Genomic DNA, 21,144 nt, shown 5'->3' with positions numbered 1-21,144 from the left:
TCTACTAACGTTACATTTCACAAAATACTTTTACCATAAAACAATCAAAGTTAAAACCTATTTATCTGGTCACATACAGAATAAAATTACAAAAGTTTACAATTATTACTGGAAATTGATGCTGTCACCTATTTCGAACTCAAAAGCTTACAGTTTCTAACGTATTGAAATTTCATTTCTTACCAATAGTAAGAAACTTTGTAATTGAATCACTGATTGGAAAAAGGGAATAAGTGCATGAGACCTAAGTTTTCAAAAACGCTAAAAAACCTTCCCGAAGCGTTGTTTCTATTTGTTGCAAAAAATGTATAATTGATTGCTTGTAGCAAAAGAACTAACCAACACTAAGACAAGAAGAAGAATCTTGTATTGCAGCACTGCAATTGGTTAGATAAGCTTAAAAACGGAAAAAATATTCCCTTTTTCCAATGAATTAGAGTTGGACGCAATTGTAATTGTGTGTAGGGTATGTAATGTGCAGTTTATGATAGAAAGCTATGAAAATGTACATGCTGAATACAATGTTGTATGTTAATCTTGGATATATGTATCCGAACTATCACGAATGTTAGGCTTCTAACACTTTTATTGTCACCGTTCGCTTTTTTTTTTTTTGTACAACACATGTTATTCGTACAGCAAGAAAAGTAATACAATAGACAGCTGAACAAAATACGTAGCAAAATACGTTGTCACAATAGAGTGGCTTTACATAGGGTCCTATCCGTGTGCATCTTCGTCTTCTACAGTTTCTTGGTCAGTGGTTTTCCATGAACAAATCATCCTATAAAACTGTTTGTATTGGTAAGGTATGCATTTGATGATTTGTGAAGAATCGTTGATCTTTTTCTGATTGATAGAGACTTGCCAATCGTATGCCTTTGACGTTGGGAGTGGAACGTTTGTGACATTACTTTTGAGTGATCGAAAAATATCAGTTCTTAGTCCATTGATAAACTCGTGATCTTGCACATAACCTGGAGATTCTGCTTTGTAAACAGTGTCTTTATTTACTTGGAATTTCACTGTTTTGTCCACAATGCTACCTGAAGATTTCTTGTAAAACGATTGCCATCCATGTTTAAAATCTAAGATTTCTTCATTGACAACTTCGTAAACCTGAAATGGAGAATTAGTATTTCTTGCATTCGCAATCATGTGATTATACTGTGCTGGTAAATAAATACGATTGTGTCGTTTGAGTTCTAGTTTGATTACAGCAAAATTTCGGTCACATGGTAAAAACTGTGACCTCTGACAGGCAAATATTGCTGTATAGTGCTGAACCGTTATGACACGATCAGGCTGAAAAGCATTCATGCCATTGAACGATTGCAGTTTTGACCACCACTTGTATCACTGAAAACATGTAAATCTGTAACTGATTGGGGCAAAAAGTTCTCTATAGATTGTGCAATGCGAAAAGAAGGCGAAGTATCGTAACGACAGCACAGGGCTCTGGTGGTTGTCTACTTACACACAGTCTCACAGTTGTGGTGGTGTCCTGTAGTGACTGGAAAAAGGGAATAAGAAACGTAGTTATTCCCTTTTTCTAATCAGCGAGAGATTTTGTCTTCTACATTGGTCATATAGAATTGCCCAAACATTCCTATTTTCTAGTCAACGATGTAACTATCTTAAAGGAACACATTTGCTATCTCAGGTTAAAATCGGAAAAAATTGTACTTATTCCCTTTTTGCAATCAAAGGTTCAATTACAAGTAGTTTAAATTTCCATAACTGTTCTCCAAGTGGATTTGTCTACAAATATAGATAGTTTTGTAAAGTTTACCAAAAGTCCAAAATAAGCTCTCGAAAAAAGTCCTTACACATAATGACCGGTTTTGCTTCTTTCAATGGTGTTTCTACGCAGCTTGATAAAAATTTAGAGTAGCGTAACAACAAAAGCTCCTTCTCTTATTTGTATATACAGAAAAAGAAAAGCTTGGTAAGGTGAGTGTAGGAGTCGTCGAATTCTACTTCGCCCCGGGCGCCGAAATCTTTAGCTACGGCTCTGTACATATTTGTGCAAATTGTCCTTCTGTTACAAAGAAAAACAAGCATTATTATGTAAGCAGCCTGCAGTTTTATATTTCAGTGGTATACCAAAACTTATTTTTGAATAAATTTGTATTTGTTGTATAATTAGTTGAGTACCAACATAATAAGGTCAGATGAATATTAAAATAATGAAGAAAACATGTAATTTGAAAAGCAAAATCTTATGTGAAGTGGTGGCAGAAGATACGTTTGTAGCGTCTTGTAAGTGATATGTGACACGATAGTGTTTAATATGTCTGATGATATAAAAGCGAGACGTGTGTTGAAACAGGCAGGCGGTTGTGATGGAAACTAGGGGCCTCGGGGATTGAAACAGGCTAAATTGTGAGTCTCAAGGATACCCTAAATGGCTGCTCTCAAGGATACCCTTACCTATCACTTCCCTCTAGGCATAATATGTGTTACCGAAACTTTTATCCACTTAATATCATTAATACGCGGGTTAGAAGCGGGGTCAAGTGACTTACGCACAGAGCAAGTATAAACAATTAATATGCCTGTAACTTTTGCTCAAATGGATGTATCTTAAAACTAACTTCACCTTTGTCTTTCTGATTAAATTCTAGCCTGAAATTATATATCATATTACCTTATTCTTATTTCAAAAAACTTGACCTTAATTCAAAATGGCGGATTTCAAGATGGCTGCCGTCAAGGTCATTGTTTTTTCATTAACACTCCGTTTACAAAGGGTAGTAAGGGATTTGTGCAGTAATCTCTAATAACCACATCACAACTCTTAAGAATTATAGATAAATAGGAAACATACACCATGGCAAAAATTTCTGTCATAACAAATAATACATACATGTCCTCTATCAACGAAAAAAAGAAATCATTCAAATCGGAGCCGGACAATTGATGATGTTCCTTGTGAGTCTGTTTGTGGTTGCAGTGTAGAAGATTTGATGTCACTATGAAAGATTTGCCTTAAAATTGTCTGTATTTCCACAAATAGGGATTTCTCAGCAAAACTACAAAATAAACTTTTCAATTGTTGTGCACGAAGATGGTCGATTTGCTCCCAGAGCTCTCTCTCTCTCTCTCTCTCTCTCTCTCTCTCTCTCTCTCTCTCTCTATATATATATATATATATATATATATATATATATATATATATATATATATATATATATATATATATATATATATATATATATATACAGGGTGGGCCATTTTAATTAATCCACGGAAATATCTGAAAAATGATAAAACATAGAAGAAATGTTTGAAGTAAACTTTATATATTGCTAAGGGGGAAAACCATTTCCGCCAAAAGTACCCCTCCCCACCCCCCGGAAATGGGGGTAACGGGAGGTAACTTTGAAATATCAAATGGGAACATGGGTCGAGTAATACCTCATTCGAAAGGTCTTGGAAAACTAAGTAACGCTGTACCAAAATTTGTTTCATATGGAGCACCAGTTTCAAAATGGCCATGATATAGTTCGGAAACTCCAGTAGCCGTAGTATGAAAACCATGGGTGGTAAATGAATTTAACAAAATTGAAATACGTAAATATCATAGGGCTATCGAATGATGTGACCCCTGCGATCCCAGCAGCTTCTCTGAAGGGATCTTGTGAGCTAACTTCAAAATTTCAATGTCCGACCGGACAACGGTTCGGGCGTACGCTTGACCTACCCAATGCTGTTTGGAAGGCAGACTTCAGGGATATAGAATTAGTGCACTCAGTTAATGTGGATTGACACAGTCAAGGGCGCCCATAAGAGGGCAAGGGGAGCTCTCGCCACCCTAGAGGAAATTGTGCTTCGGAATATCGAAAACTCAATAGAATTTTTAGAATAGCTACAGCAAAATTTGAAACTATATTTTAAATGTCGCTTTTTCTTGCCTCCCTTGGAAATCACAACATGGGCGCCCTTGGCCACAGTTACGTTTTGATTAACTATTAGCACTCATGTCATATTGTGAGCTTGAGGGACGAAACGGTGTGTACGTATATCCCCGAAATGCTTTCCGAATAACCAGCACGCATTGCATAAAAGTTTCTGTGGCGACGGAGATTAGCAAATTCACACGTTTGTAAGTTCCAGCAACTGCATTATTCGACAACTTCTTTCGTATAACGTTCCTTCTGTTTTCGCATCAAATCATACTTAGCCATACAGATATGCGTTACCATTCAAATAAAATTTCACCATTTTTAGTCACTACAGCGTCATCCTTACAAACAAATGTTTCAACCATACCATACCTATTTGTAAGGTAGCCTTAATTTGCGAATTAAAGTAGAGTTCTCATTTGAACTTTCACTGTTACTTTCCACCCCACTCGCATACAGAGCACAGGAAAAGATTAATTTGCAGGACTTGGATATGTCTCTATACATTATGGCAATTTTACTCTAACATTTTTATCTCTGTTGTATCATTCTCGAGCCTTGGAACGCCTCCCTGGTTTTCCTATTTAATTTTCGTTATTTTCATTTATCTCTACCCGTATTCATACTATGGGCACTAGACGTTTTCTTAGACACATTCACCATGTCTTGGCGATCATTTTGAAAACGGTGTCCCATGTCGAAAATATTCTTACAGAAGCTGTTTGATATTCATTTGTCTATGTAACATGATGTTACTCGCTTCAAGTTGCTATTTGAAATTTTCAAGTTGGCCCCGGATACCTTTCAGTGGAGTCACCCCGACAACACCTCTCGATGTGCCTTACGTCAGTTACCTACTCCAGTTTTTCTTCTGTTGATTTATCTCCAATCGCTTTCATACTACGGATACTAAACCTTTTCTCTGACACTGCTACTATGTTTCGGCGGCCTTTTGAGAACACTGCCATTTAACCTCAATCGTTTTCTCCTACAAGATGTTTGATTTTGGAAGATTTATCGAACGAGGTACCACTCGACTCATGTTACTATTTGAAATCTTGAAGTTAGCCCCCAAAACCTCTTCAGGGAGGCCACTGGGATCACAGGGACCACACCATTCGATATGCCCTATGATATTTACGTATTTCAATATTGTTCCATACATTTACCACCCATGGTTTTCATACTACGGCTACTGGAGTTTCCGAACTATATCAAGGCGGCCATTTTGAAACTGGTGCTCCATATGAAACAAATTTTGGTACAGCGTTACTTAGTTTTCCAAGACCTTTCGAACGAGGTATTACTCGACCCATGTTCCCATTTGACATTTCAAAGTTACCCCCAATTACCCCCATTTCCGGGGGGTGGGGAGGGGTACTTTTGGCGGAAATGGTTTTCCCCCTTAGCAATATATAACGTTTACTTCAAACATTTCTTCTATGTTTTATCATTTTTCAGATATTTCCATGGATTAATTAAAATGGCCCACTTGTTTTTTCATTTTGCAAGCCTTGTTTTTAACAGACCTAAACCTGATTTATAGACTCACATCTTCTCGCTTATCAAAATAATACGTTTATTGTAAAAAAAAAAAAAATAGTGTGTAACAGTTTCACCAACTTTGGCTTCATCAGACACTATGAATACACTTCAATGTATATTGTATAAACAGGCGAAAAAGGGAATTAAGGATTTTTGTTTCTATTTTATATTTTGGTTTCTGATGAAAAGGGATTGGCTGTAGCAGCCTATGGTCGGCAATCAGGAATCAAGGAAGTTTTTTTGCTAGTTGGTAATAACTATTACCAGTATGCGATAATGGATTTTCTTTTTTTTTTTACTTTACGATACGAGAATAAAGAAAGTACGAGGCTACAACTACGTATTATCACTTACCTTCAGGTTCGACTAGTGCAAATATTTTTGAATATTTTCCCACGACACCCGTAAAGGCTGCCACTTTTATCTCATATTGTGCAAAAGGATGTAAACCAAACAAACTCACATAGTTTGTCGTGACAGTCACATTCTCTGCAGAAGAATCACAAGATTGGGTCTCACAACCCAGACGTCGAAGGCACTATTTTCGAAAAGAAAGAAAATGCCTGTAAGTGCAATTCAAACTGTTATATTGGAGTACAAAGCAAATGTTCAGAACTCCTTATATCAACTAAAAAGGAATTCCTAATTGCGCCTAATATTCTTTACGTACGCGTAAGAAATTAATGGTTCTAATTTATCAAAGTATTTGATATTTGAAAGATCAAATACAGTACTCAAAGCTGACTAACGTTGCAAAATCTGTAGTTTTATGATTCTCTACTGAGTACGAAAATCTTCGAGAGAATTATGATTAATACATTGTTTGTTAAAAGAAGTATGAACAAGAATATTTTCATTATGTATATTAAAATAATAGATGGACGCGGATGTTTGGTGAAAGTAATCTTAAGAAGAGGAGAAAATAGCTGCAATTTATTATTAAATAAAGAAGAAAAATAAGTAAAAATTATTCTTTAGGGATTGGAACAACTGCAATTTCTTTCTCATAATATTGATATAGACATAATTGTGAAAATAAAATGGTTTCTTTGTTGTAGATATTCATTTCAAATGCGGTTAAGTAAGAAGAATGTCTAATTAAAAAAGAAATATTATGCAGGGAACATTTAAAGACAATACCCCATGCCGTGCACGTCACGAAGACCAAGTGGCCTACTTGTCGGTAAATGTCGATATAACGACGCATCGAAGGATTGCCGCTACTGTGCCACTGCCGGCAGTGTTTCATGGAGTCGAAACATATAAATAGAGTCGAGGTGTTAAAGTTACCACCGCGGAACAGCGATGACTTCATTTTGGGTCGTGTTCCTTCGATTCGTCGCGGAAAATCGCGAAGATTCCAGCACAAATTATCGCCAGTCAGCTGTTATTATTATATACTATTTTATCTTGACGAATTATTTCTAAAGTAAGCTCCGGGGCTCAAAAGTAACCCCTCTTTAACATGAATTGAAAAATCTTTAGATGAGTGTGTGTAATTGTATAAATTTAGATGGCAACTCTCGACGATCATTAGAAAGTGTATATGGAAAACTATGAATTAAACTAAATAGCCGCGAGTTATTTCGTTATAAAATTCCATGGCAAACGCACTTTATCTGATTCCAAACGGTTATCGTCGAATATACACCTTTAAAGGAGCATTCTTCTTAACCAAATTTCAAAGACCTCAACGATTTATCCCTCTACAAGCGCAATTTCCTTCATCGCATCCATGGCGAAGATGGAAGAACACGCACCTAGTAATCATAACGTAAGCGGTTCTCGCCAAACCCGGGTAATAATTTTTACTTTTTCGTAGCGTTTTTAGACTCACTTTAATGTAAACAAATCACGCATATAGTCGATTTAACTCTTTTTCGGGGAGTAATTTTGTAGTTTATTGGCGTTTCGTCACGTCTATGCCGCTGGTGGTATAATTTTCAAAACGGAAGAGGCGACACCGCGGATCGTCGCTGGCGAAATGACGGCATGGGGTATGAGAGAAAATAAGAAAATGAACTACACGAATTAAAATTGTTAAATAAGAGATGTTCATGGTTCGATTCCAGCTGTCGCTATGTGAGATTTGGGGCGAACAAACCGTGAGCTTGTGTTTATTCGACGTTTTCCTTCAATTTTTATCATCCTATGTGAACATGTGTTTAAGCAGCGTATTAAATTTGGTGAAAATAAAATTGAACTGATGAACGATGGATGAATGCTACACCGTTGCAGTGAATCACTTGAATTTGAACACGCTATTTTCAAATGTCACTAGATTAAATCTTAAATATTATGGTACGTATGACTGGTTTGAAATCACAAACTATTTAGGCTGTAAAATAACTGATTTGAAGGCAAGGAGCGGCACACTACTTACATAATCCAGAGAAGAAGAGAAATCAAGAAAACTTTATATATATATATATATATATATATATATATATATATATATATATATATATATATATATATTGTGTGTTTTATTGTACTAACGTTGGGAGAATTTTAAATCGATGCATATATTGGTGAAAAAAAAGTACAGTGAGATTAATATTCTAAGAGAGTTTTTTAAAGAAAACTTGTAACTTTAATTGAATTTAGAAAATATCGATGCAACAATTGATAAATTCGAAAAACTAAAACGGAAACGTTCATTTTTTAAAATAAATATTTATTTGTTTTACTGTAAATGTCGTTTCTTTGTACAAAAGCGTCGGCAATTACTATTCTAAACGTATAATAAAGGATGCTTATTTGTATTCTCTATAATTAGTGAATTATGCATTTCGTATCACATGAAGTACCTATCAGTATTAAATAGCAACAATTTTCATGTTAATTATTGGTATCACAAATAGAACATTTTGTTATCTTATTCACCTTTATAATAAGCCTTTAGAGATGCCAGTGCATTTGTTTTTTCCTGAAAATAAATATTTGTGGCACTTTAATTTGTGCAACACTATTCATAATTTAAAAGCGTGTATTAATCTTCCAAAGATAAGATATTAAAGATGCTGTTGATTTAAAGATCCAAAGTTGTCATTGTACTCGTAATTCTAGCTATAAACGAAAATAATCTCTAAATTTTCTCTTAGCATATGTCTTCTGAAGAAAACAATATGACTTTAAAACTTTTTGAAATGCTTTAGATATCCAATATTCTTCTCTTGGACTTTATTAGAGTTTGTTATTCTTGCAAACATATACATGTGTAAACATATATCAATGGCTAATTAATTCAAATTTTGGTCTATATTCCTCTGTCTGACAGAAATTTTTCCTCATTGTATAAAATCCTGAGGCATTAGTAGCAATACGTTTTAGCCAGTTTTCTAAGTCAGGATCATGTGCCACAATAAACAATAACAGAACTTCGACAAAACGAAGGTGATTTAAGGATACATAAATCACAAAGAAGTCTGAACTCTACGTATTATTTTGGAACAAACTAACTGATAATACTGCATGATATCTTATTTCTGAATTCAATTATATAATGATAGAAAATGTATTTTAGTGTTAGTTAAGAAATATTTAATCGAAACTTGATTCTTCATATTTCTTCTCTGCACATTTTTTAAAATTTTCTTTTAGGTTCATGTCATTAGATGCAACTTGTCGTTGGTCAACAAATATAAGGTGTCAATTTTCGAAGCCGCCGATCGACAGCCTTTTTCTTAACTCAGATAGAGAATGTTATAAGGAGACACGGGAAGAGATGAGCAAATAGTTACTTCGTGTTGTCAGAAAGAAACGGGTAAATTGAAGATCTACTAAAGATCTATATAAGATTGATTTCAAATATAAAATCTTCTTGTCAATAACTCATTTCGTCCTGAGAAACAGGAATCTAGCAGAGCAACGTACAAGAATATATGATATTGTAACATTAAAAATATGCATGCACATGAAGATGAAAATTTCAGATTTGGAGATGGTTTGTCGATAGTTGGTTCGTTCTCAAGATGAAGTGTGTTACATGCATTCAGATTTACAGGTAGAGATATGTATGGAGAGATCTTAAAGTTGATAACAGAAAGGAAAATCGGAGATTCCGGCTTTGAATCTGACATCTGACTGCCCATAACAACAATCACATTACTTTTTGTATTATACTAAGTGATGATCGTATGGATATACCAAATGTAAAACTGATTACTTTTATTTTCTTTTGGAGAAAGTACTGCTAAAAGTAAGGGGTATTTATTGACATTTGATGGATATGTAATATATCTTATGTAGTTACTTTGATATCTCGTTACTGCGTACTATGAAGGACATTACATTATTAATATTGATCGTAGTTGTATACGCACACTTTAGTGTTACTCGTTGAATCAGTCACAGCGTCACACAGCAATTAAACGTACAGTAAGTATAGGAGTGCAAAGAATACTTTACCAAGTAGTATTTATAATGTATGAAAATAATTCAAATAGGCAACAACAATTTATATAATAACGAAAATTGCAAGCATACAAGTGATAATGTTAAAACATACCTGATACGTAACATGATAGTGAGTTATATCACCACCAATATGATATGGAGGATCCCAAATAACTTTAAGAGACTTTGAGGAGTGATTACTGACTCTTAAATTCGTCACCCCAGTAGTAACTGTAATAAATAGCCACATCTTGATAACACACGAACTTCTCTTTGTAATATTACGAAGTAAACAATATATAAATGTATAAATTCTTAAATACTTTAAATAGCTACACATTCGTGAATAGTGTTATTGCGATAAATTTGTTAAATCTATGTTTCACAAGAAGGAAATTCTTTAACTGTTGTTTAATCGTCAATCTACAATACCACCAATGCAATAATGTGTTTACTTTTTAAATAACTATTACCTTATGAATTACACAATTTTGTTTTTGAATGTAAATCTAAGATGGATTGCAATTGTATGTATAATTCCCTTTTAGATAAGGAGAGAACGGAAGTCACAAATCCTTATTCTGTACATGTTGAATAATATCCAATCAACTTGAAAATAAGCAATAACTAACTTTCTTCTGTTAGTTGTCGGAATGTTAGCTTCCGAACTCACAAACCCATTCAAGAAAAAAGGAATTGTTGTTCAACGTTTCTTCATGAATTTTCAACATTTAAATATGTGCGTACACATTCACTTAGTGTCTAAGAAATTATTTGAGAGAACAAAATGCAATCTAAGAAATCATGACTTTCATTTTATACTCCACAAAATTTACATAAGGAGAAAAATGAGGCCAGTGCAAGGTTTAGGGAACAATTTACTGAATTGTAAGCAATGTCTTGAAGTAGTTTGCAGGATTACAGGAATGTTGATGAAAGAGGCTACAGTACAGTAATAAAGCAGCAAACATTACTTTTAGAAGCACTATAAAATTTAGAATTTAAAGTGCACTTCAACGAAATTTATGCAACAGGGAAAATATAAGAGGTGTTCCTCTTATTCAGGATGTACTTGAACCTGAACCCCCAAAGTGAAGATGGTGTATATATTTTCTGAAAGCTTGGGTCAAGGTAAGATCAAAACCGGTTACCAAAATTGGGGAGGTCTCATGCATCCCGCTTGGAACAGCACTTTATTTTTATTAAAATCTTTAATCGTGTTCATAAAGTCCGTTGCAACCTCGAAAAGTCTGAAACAGTCAGACATATATGGAAACATAAAAACATGTCTTTCATCATTTCAAAAATACAACGTATCAAAGTAAAACAAATTGTCCCAAAGTCCCAGACGGGGTCCAACTCAAAGTATGTAAATGGAAAGTAGGGTCACAACTTGTATACGGTATGAAAGTTGGTGTTAAGTAAAAGAAGATAAATCAAGTCTCGACTCTACGATAAGCCTGTCTAAAATAGCGGTGGGTCAAAATATGAACACAATCTTCGTTGCAAAGTCTATGACCACACGTATGAATCTTAAACGGTGTGTTTTGTGTAAAAACAAAAACACAGATATGTCGTTATTTCAAAAGTATAATAATTCAAAGTTAAAAAAAAATGTTCCAGGTCCCTCGCAGGGTTCCAGACGGGGTCCAACTCAAAATGTTAAAATGGGAAAGAGGTTCAATTTGAGTATCGTATGAAAGCTGATGTTAAGTGAAAGAAGATGAAATAAGTCTCGACTCTTGATGATAAGCGTGTGCAAAATGGCAGTGAGTCAAAATGTCAACACAAGCGTCATTGGAAAGTCTGTGGCTAATCCTATTAATCTGAAACGGAGAGACAGGTGTTAAAACAAACAAACAAACAAAAAACTTGAATCCACCAAAGAAAAAAAGAAATGTCCCACGGTCACGCGCAGGAACCTAGAACATCTTCCGACACCTCGACACTAATGGCCGAAATCCAGTGGGATCACGAAAATCCACATAAGTCGTGTCAATAGCAGCTTGTACCAGAGCTCAGGAGCGTTCCAAAGAATTTGAAACCTTTGTCTGTAACATCAGACGAGAAACCAATGACGGGAATTACAACCACGACTACATTGTGGCTTCAACTACGAACTTGTGAATCGTCGATCGTTAATGGAACTTAGCGTGAAAGACATTCTAGTACAAGTGAGATCTGAATCCAAAACGATTCACTCATACACAATCTAGGAAGCTGTATCAGCTCCAGGGAAACTTGTCGGGCCGACAGTCATCGTATTCAGTAAACCGTCTGGCGGTTTCGCCCAAAATTCCAGTCGAAACTTCTTGCGATTTCTGGTGTCATTTTAAAAGCCAACAAATCTGGCATGATGCCCAAAGAATTATTTAAAGAATACTTGCCTCATAATGACGCTGATATTTCAACACCATTTCTGTTACTGAAATGTGCTGCTGCTATCATGCTGGACATTGACATATATGAGCATTTTCAGGACTTACACTAGCGAACCATCACTCCTGGATGCACTTCTTTTGGACAGGCATTCCACGGGGGATACATCCTTTACAGAAAGATGACGGTTAAGAAAGCACATAAGCACATCACAACTGAAGGACTTGGTGACACCCTTGACATGACAAAGAGTCCTGGAATGTTGAAATGGGAAAGAGAACATCTTCTTTCACTTAACGTCAGCTTTCATACGATATTAAACTTGAACCCCATTCCAATTTCAACATTTTGAGTTGGACCTCGTCTGGGACCCTACGAAGGACCTGTAACATTCTTTTTACTTTTAATAATTATAATTTTTGAAATTACGACATATCCGTGTTATTGTTTTTACACTTATCCCACCGTTTCAGGTTCATATGAGTGGCCATAGACTTTGCACCGAAGATTGTGTTCATATTTTGACTCACCGCTATTTTGGACAGCCTTATCGTAGAGTGTCGAGACTTGATTTATCTTCTTTTATTTAACACCAACTCTCATACGGTATGCAAGTTGACCCTCCTTTCCATTTAAAAAAAATGAGTTGGAACCGTCTGGGACCCTGCGGAGGGCCCCTGAACAATGTATTTTACTTTGATACTTGTACTTTTGAAATGATGAAAGATATGTTTTTCTGTTTTTATATCTGTCTCCCCGTTTCAGATTTTTCGGGGTTGCAACGGGCTTTATGGACACGATTAAAGATTTTAATAAAAATAAATTGCTGCCCCAAGCCATAAATTGCTGCATGGGACCTCCCCAATGTTGGTAACCGGTTCCGATCTTACCTTGACCCAAGCTTTCAGGAAATATATATATCACCCTCACTTTGTGGGTTCAGGTTCAAGTACATCTCTAGTTAGGGCTAAAGTACTAAATTTGAGTTATTTTCGTGGTAATTTAATATTTATGAGTCATATAGTGTCTCTTGAAGTACTTTTTGAGAGAATTTTCAGAATTTAAAAATTCAGCGTTAAGATTGTTCCAGGTCTGCATGAAACAATAAATATTAGAGAAGGTAAATAAACATGTAATGTACAATATTATTTTAAACATTGTTATTAATTTACGTGATGTGCGACTTTGTTTTTTTACGCAAAAGAAGAAATCAGTTAAATCTAAAGTCTCTATGTGGCAAACATTATTGAGTAAGCAAAAGAACAATACACATAAAGAAAAATAAATGCATAATATGCGTGAAAATTGACAACTTCATGCGCAAAGGACATAATGATATGTTTTTTATTGTATCAATACTTTTACGCAGGAATAAACGTATAAAGGTCTTTAATTTAGAACGATGAGCCAAGAATCATCTCTCAAATCCCGATGCAGATATCAAAGGTGTTACAAAGCCAGCTTTCGATTTAGGGACATTAGTGTTGCTTCTTCCTTGACTACCAAATCCTCATTCAGCTGCACTACTTGACGGCCGTAAGCACCATTGGCCAAGCGAAGAGTCCACAAGGCTGGCTCGATGCTGGGCTCTCTACCACAGAATTAGAGTGGTCTTCATCTTGAACTATAAGCACAATGACAGACTACGGTCACCTACAGAGTCAGACTATCGAAAGATCCGAAGAACAAATAGCCATTAGACGAAATACATCTCAATGGAGCTCTTGAGCTTATTGAGCTATATCATCTACGATTCTCTGGTATCATCTTACAGGGTATAATGAAAAAGTATCAGACCATGTTGATAGTGAAAAAAATCTGGAAATGGATAAAGAAACTGATTATTTTTGTTGTTGTTCTTTCTGGCAAAACGTGACTACGAAAGGAAAGTTTCTGCAAACATTATTGTATTTCATTCAAGTTACATAAGCAGGTAGAATGTAAATTCTACAAGTAAATGACATGGAGTATGCAACTGATGAGATGTTGAAACATCCTCCTTCACTGCGTGGGACGATCTACCGTCGTGTCGCTGATTCGATAGCAGATGCTAATCAGTTGTTTACACCAGTATATTTTACAAGATCTTTAGACTGTTGCTAAGTAATTTTAAATATAGATTTTCAAGTAGAATCTGAAATACTTCCTAATAAGTTCCTTTACCAGTTGTTGTTAGTCTTGTAGATTTGAGAGGGTTTTGTCAATTATATTTTGTCGTTTCCAGCTCTATAAGTATATGCATAGAGTATGGTGTTGCATGTATGTGAGGCATGGGTTCTGGGAGAAAAACGAAAATAAAGAACAGAAGCATTCAAAACGTAAACTGTAGAAGAACCTTGAAAACTTATACGGCTAGCTATGTTATCAAATGAAAGAGCACAGTAAATAGAATAATGAATATGGAAACTACTGACGGTTGAATAAGATGTTCAGTGAATATTGGACTGAATTGCACACATCATAAGATTGTAAAGATTCATGAACAATGCTTTTTGCCTCTCCCCTACTTTCGAATGATGGTCTACAAAAATAATTTCCATTAGAAAAGACTACGTTGGAGAAGTTGTGGCCTTCTTGCCTGGGGTAGGTTGGAGAAGATGAAACCTTTAATTTCGACATTTGCTTCAAGAGCTTTTGAAAATGTATTGATTGATACGATTGGTCCTCTCCCTACCCCCAATGGATATAGATTTACCCTAATTGCAGTTGATAATGCGTCACGTTTTGTCCTTCTTGAGAAATCAAGGCAAGTAAATCCACAATCGATTTATAATCAATTTTTGAAGTGTTGAGTGAACTTGGTTTGGTCGAATCAATTTCCACTGACAATCTTTGTATCTAATCACTTTAAGACATTTCATTTTGGCTTGGATATTTAGCGTATAAGAATAATCCCTTACCATGCTGAGATAAACATCTCTGAAGGATTCATCAAAATTTTAAAATATTCTCTTCGTGCTTATTGTCCAGATAAGCAAATCAGATGGTGCCAGTTTATTCCCAAATTGCTGTTTGCTTTCAATTCTTTGGGAATATTTTGTGTTAAAGTTAATCCCATAGCAGTTATTTTACGGTTGTCCTATCTACCACCGTCTAGAATCTTGATGGAAGATTCATATCCCCGAGATTATGAATTTTAACAATTCAGAAATTTGACTGCAACTCTCGTCAATACGGGAAAGTCTTAAATAAATACAAGTAAACTATTTGCCGAAATGACAGATCCAGTAGTGGTAAGTGTTGACGATCAGACTTTGATGAAATCCCATATTAAATCTAACTAAGATGCAGTTGATGCAGTTGACAGTTATCAACAAATATTTAGGGGTTCACCCTCTGTTCTTTAATTGGGAAATTCTCCAGTAACTTCTTTCTGCATAGCTCTAGTTTGTGCTCTGGGTAAAGCTATCCTATCCCTGATTGTGAAACCAAACGCTAGGTCACGGAGTTTTTATATATTTTAATCACTTTATTCAATAAAGTTAAGCTATTGTCCAAGCTCATACTTTTACACTGTTTCTTGATCATTGAAACACTATAGTTGAACCGTAACATGCTACAACAAAACTATTTAAAAATTACTTAGATTTGGCCGTATCTTTGACCCAGCGATAAAATAATTATACAATGTATTCTTCCTGAAAGCGGCTCAGTTGGTTGCGTAATTTTATGCCAATAAATTAAATACACACACTTTCTAACAACTCAGTACACTGACAGATGCGCCTTACTATTATCAAGCGACTTTTGTCTCCCTGTGTGGTTGATTGAAATCGCGTGTGGTCAAAAATACGCGGAACAACCTATGTATTTCAAGGAGATAGGATGTTTAGATATAATACGTTACATGGAGGAAATTATCCAGAGGATGTCTGTGGTTTTAATAGGCGATACAAATAACACAAAGTCTAAGAAAAATATAGGGAAATGACTGTATTAGTAAAAGAATAGTGGCAACCTACGAGTGGTTTCCAATAAGTTATATACCTAGGCAGAAAAGAATGTAGATAGGCTTACCTGGGCATTGTTTTTCGATGTAGTCTCCATAGAGGTTAATGTACCGTCAGCACTCTGTGGGCAGTGAAGAAATCTCAGAGAAAAAATAGTCTCTAAGGCCTGCATCTGGCACTGCTTCTGTGCAGGCGTGAGCATTCTGGGAACCCAACGATCACAGACCTCTGACATGCCCGAGCGGTCGTGCAGAAACGTCAGATAATCGTGCAGAAACGTCAGGATGCTGTAATCTCGGTGACCTTCATACGACGATCCTGGTGAACCATAACCTCAACTTTGCAGCACATTTCTTGTGGCACAAACACTCTGCTGGCGGAAATTGCGTTGATCCAGCTTACCTCAAATTGCGCAGCGGGATTACCTACAGCCGCCTTGGTGTGCGTGTCAGGTGTCATTATGCTCCGTTCTTTCTTTCCTGTCTAGGAAGGTAACTTATTGGACGCCCCTCGTGCATCAAATCTACTGAAAGATCTCTGACTTGAGAACAAGAAGCATCATCATGCATATGAAAATGTAATAAGAACTCATATTCTCTTGGAGATTCCACACGATATAGTAAAGATTATGACGTATGTGTAGAATAGCAAACAATAACATACCTCCTGATCCTGTAATGACTGACACTGCTTTCGAAAAATTTGAATTTCCTCCGGTTGTTTTTGCTTTGATTTTTATCTGGTATTGTGTATTTGGAATCAGCTTAGAAATTCTTGCAGTTGTTACAAGTTGTTCGCTGTGAAATATCCACTGCCAGTCTTTTAATATGTAAACTTCATAATTCATAACAGTACACGTTAGAGAATTAAGACCACGAAGCTATAAAAAATCAATAAGATATATATGTATTCGTATAACATTAACCATCCAGCTTGGTATTACCATGTAACATCATACTATAATTTGGATAATATTCTGTTATATTACATAATTTAAAAGTGTATTATGTTTTTTAATATTTTGATTTGGTATTATGGATGGTTCCAGACAAAATTTTGAAGATTATTTTAAGGTTTGTAATTTGTACTTACGTTTTTCGTACATTGCATTCTAGCTGTCAGAAAGGCAAGAGCAATACTACGGTTCACTTTTTAACCCTGGATCCCTGGTGTCATATTCTTGACGCAGGGGTTATAGTCCAAGGGTGCATAGGAACACCAATCTACATTTCAAATGGGTACGTTTTTGCATCCCAGGAGGTGAATATAGGACCGGAATATCTCTAGAAGTTTAGAGGATCATCACATTACCTTTTATGGGCTAAAAATGACGAACAACACAGAATTTGTAAGTTTTGGACCTAGCTTGGCTATGATTGTGTATATCCAGCCCTAAAATTAGAAAATTGACGCGGAAAGGTAGTATAGGAACATATAGGAACATATAAGTTTGTTCGGTTGATCTTATTCCATTTTATGAGTAAAATATTTTCAAAATTAGTTTTGGAATGTTTCATTTGTCCGAAGTTATGATCTTGAACAAAGTCAAGGTCATTTAGCAGTTTAACAGATTTGTATGGGACACTAGATTGCTGCTAAATTATAATGCTTAATTATATGATTAGTGTGAATATTATCGCAATGGAAGGTCCCTAGCGATTAACACAATGGCAGGTTCGATTTTTCGCGGTAACTTTTCAAAAATCTTGGTTCGATTTCCAATGACAGCATATGTAGATCCGATTTCTCTATAGGTTAATGTCATATATAACGGTTGTGTTAGAAGGGAACACAAATCTAAAAATTAATCATTCCTTTAAATCATCCAATTTTAGACAGGTTAAGTTGAATTGTTCATGATACGTCACACAGTTCCGCTCGATGCTACTCATATGTTTTTGCTTCGTGGATGTATTTTCTAAAGCTCAGCATTAAAATGGTATCTTTGTATGAATTTATTAGTCAGTAAAATGTGTAATGAAAGACATTTTCATAGTATATGTCAATAAGTAGTATACTTTTGAATAACATTATAATAACATTGTTTCAATTAAATTTGTCTATATACATCTGGATAAATATTTTTTTGCATTACTTTAGATGAATCACTTTCAATGGATAGACTTTGAATGTGGTAATAACTAATGAAGTATACTTTCTGGGAAATAAATCAATTTAATGAATTAATGTCATTCCAAAATTTGATGTATGAGTGGTATGAGATCTTTATTTATCATACCAAGATGAACCCAAATTATGAATATGTTTTAATGTTTTGTAACATCACGACAGCTATCAACCAATCAAATTCCCTGTCATATGTTTAGATTCGTGATTAATGAGGAAAATGATGTCATTATATTATTTTGCATTAATCATGTTTCAATATTGTAGAATATTTATAAGCTATGTTCTGATTGGTTCTGAAGTGAGAGCAGCTTAAATTCCATAGAAGTTAAAGCAGCTGATCTGACTGACTGTGTGTTTCTCCGTACTTTGTTCATTATTTTAATATACAACGTTGTGCATTTAAAAATTCAACTAAGAGATTCATTTTTGAAATTCAACGGAACGAATTTGAAGTCAAATTTCATTCTAAAATATTTTTATTGAAACGTAATATATGTGTCATTCTTCAGGAGAATATTAAATGGCATAGCTCAAATTTTGAAAACTTCGAAAGAGATATAATCCTTAGTCAAGTTTACAAAAAATTCATTTTTTATTGAAGAATAGCATAAGGATTACCCCTTTTTACTCGTTAAATTTAATTATCAGTTTAATCTTCATCAGTTGTGTGATTATTGTACAAAATTCATTTTGTGTTTACAATTTTTTTCTTCTTCGAAAAGTACACGTGAAAATTTCCCTCTGGTGCTGTATTATATATGTTTCATCTTAAGTACTGGTGTATTTCTTGCATACAGTTAACACTGAATTTATAACACGTCTGTTTTTCTTGAAAGTTAGGCATGAAGATTTCCATTTTTATTTAAGTATTGATTCAGTATCAGCTTTTTCTTCATCAAAGATGTTATTCGCACACTGAATTAATTTTCAGTTTATAAAACTTTCTTTTATGCGGAGATAAAAAATTGTTTATCTCTGAGGATTTATAGGATCTGAGGTTTATGAAAGAACACAGTGCAAAATGAAGCTGTTACAATCTATGAAATACAATTTGCACGAAATGTGGGAGCGTGAATTCTGTCAACTAACAAAATATAATTCAGTATTTGCGTTTAAATTCAAACACAGATCCTTACAGCAATAAAGCAATAGTTGATTCACTAGATAGTTGCTATGGAGGACGCGTCAACGCCACTAAATTATATAATGTAGCGGATGAAAGTGAAGAAGAAGTAATTCGATACCTGAACATTATTCCATTTTGTGTTTCTGTTAACAAGTGCAGACGATGTCCTTTAGGGAACCCATGAATCTATTTACAACGAGGTTCAGAAATGCATTCATTGATGATGTCAATGGTTTAAGCAAAGTTACCATATTGTTGCCAACAAATACCTTCCATCATGTGATTCCATTCCGTACCAATAACAAGCTCGAATTTCTCCTTTCTGCTACATGACCTAACAAACTAAATGAAGATTCTCCATGCAATTATTCCCAAAGCGAACCATGCCTGGAAAGAATGTGGGTGCAGTACGAAACTCAAGTAATACAAGTTGGATTTTAAGTCATTGAAATGTACGAAATTTGGGACTATGACATTACAATGTTTGATCTTGAAACGAAGACGGTCGATCACTTAATGAATATGAAGACACCTTTTCGACGTCAAGGTTTGAAGGTTGTTTATGGCCACGAGACTATGTCATGGAAAGAGAAAAGCAATGTTATATTAATAAGATACTACAAGATGAAGATATAAATTTAGATTCATCGAATATGGTGACCAATTCATCATTGCTTGGTCTTGTAAAGCTCTGCTAGAACTCAAAGTGCAGATGATTTGCCATGGGGGACAATTTAGCAAGCCCACACTCATTAATGATACTAAGGAACCGTATAAAAACCAACTGGTACAGATGCATAGATGAATCAAATTTCCATTGAATGATATATTAATAAACTTTTATTGGCGATATGAAAAGGATAGTTTACTTCGAAATTGGAATTTTAATGCCATCTTCGGAGCTTTTACTGTCTACGAGGCTCGATAAGAATTATTAAATATTTAGAAAAGCTTCAAGAAAGACTTTTATATTTTGACACTTTTTCTTGGCTCTGCGTCGCAGGAGGTTAATTAGTTTGCAAAAAAGGATTATATCAGAAAATTCGTATATGGAGAACTTAAACATAAACACTGCATATCCATGACGCTGACAACGCATACAACATTTATACGTAAAATACGAGGACTTTTACTAAATTAGAATGCAAGCCAAATAATCGATTTTAATAGGCTAGAACGAATGATTGTAAATTTATCCTATGAAATTGAGATACCACATAAAATTTTCAGGACTGGATACTATAATAATGTTACTATCCAGAGAAGAAGAAATACAGTTTAGTTATAGAAAATGCTGATTAATTGCAAACGCATGTGGAACTGTTCCTTATGAATATTAAAAAACGAAAACATAAAATAATGTGCAATAATCATATTTTATTTACTATTTCCCCCTACTTTACAACACGTTATTTCCCATAATCACATAGACGCAAAGTGAAGAAGAAGCAACCAGCAAACCATCTCAACTATGATCAGCGTGTAAGCTATGATTTCATCTCTTTCACATTGTGCACGAGATCGAGGTGGATTCAAAAACACCGATAGGAAGCGTAGAGCAACCATGAAAGGAATTTAGATACGAAAAAAATATCTTTAATAATTTTGTGTGTACCTTAACAGAAAACACTAAATTTTTATTGAATATCTACAATACATAATATTTACTTATTTTAGGATCCGAGTATAATTCATCTGAGCTTCATGT

General features: G+C 34.8%; 1 protein-coding gene across 2 annotated transcripts in view; it reads right to left on the bottom strand.

Annotated features, from left to right (window-relative positions):
- The window catches only part of LOC145673395 (uncharacterized), a 476,309-nt gene that overhangs the window by 47,630 nt on the left and 407,535 nt on the right, over positions 1-21,144 (bottom strand). For both annotated transcript variants that reach the window (XM_081743054.1, XM_081743055.1), the window contains exons 20-22: positions 16,844-17,060; positions 9,964-10,082; positions 5,808-5,991 (exon numbers count right to left, since the gene is read on the bottom strand). In XM_081743054.1, the coding sequence (XP_081599180.1) occupies positions 5,808-5,991; positions 9,964-10,082; positions 16,844-17,060 (520 nt within the window). The remainder of the gene's footprint in view (positions 1-5,807; positions 5,992-9,963; positions 10,083-16,843; positions 17,061-21,144) is intronic.

Source organism: Thermobia domestica, chromosome 16 (genome assembly GCF_964235325.1).
Source record: "Thermobia domestica chromosome 16, izTheDome1.hap1.1, whole genome shotgun sequence".
In the NCBI taxonomy this organism is placed as follows: Eukaryota; Metazoa; Arthropoda; class Insecta; order Zygentoma; family Lepismatidae; genus Thermobia; species Thermobia domestica.
The sequence above is the reverse complement of the archived record's forward strand: the minus strand, read 5'-3'. Positions and strand labels throughout refer to the sequence as shown.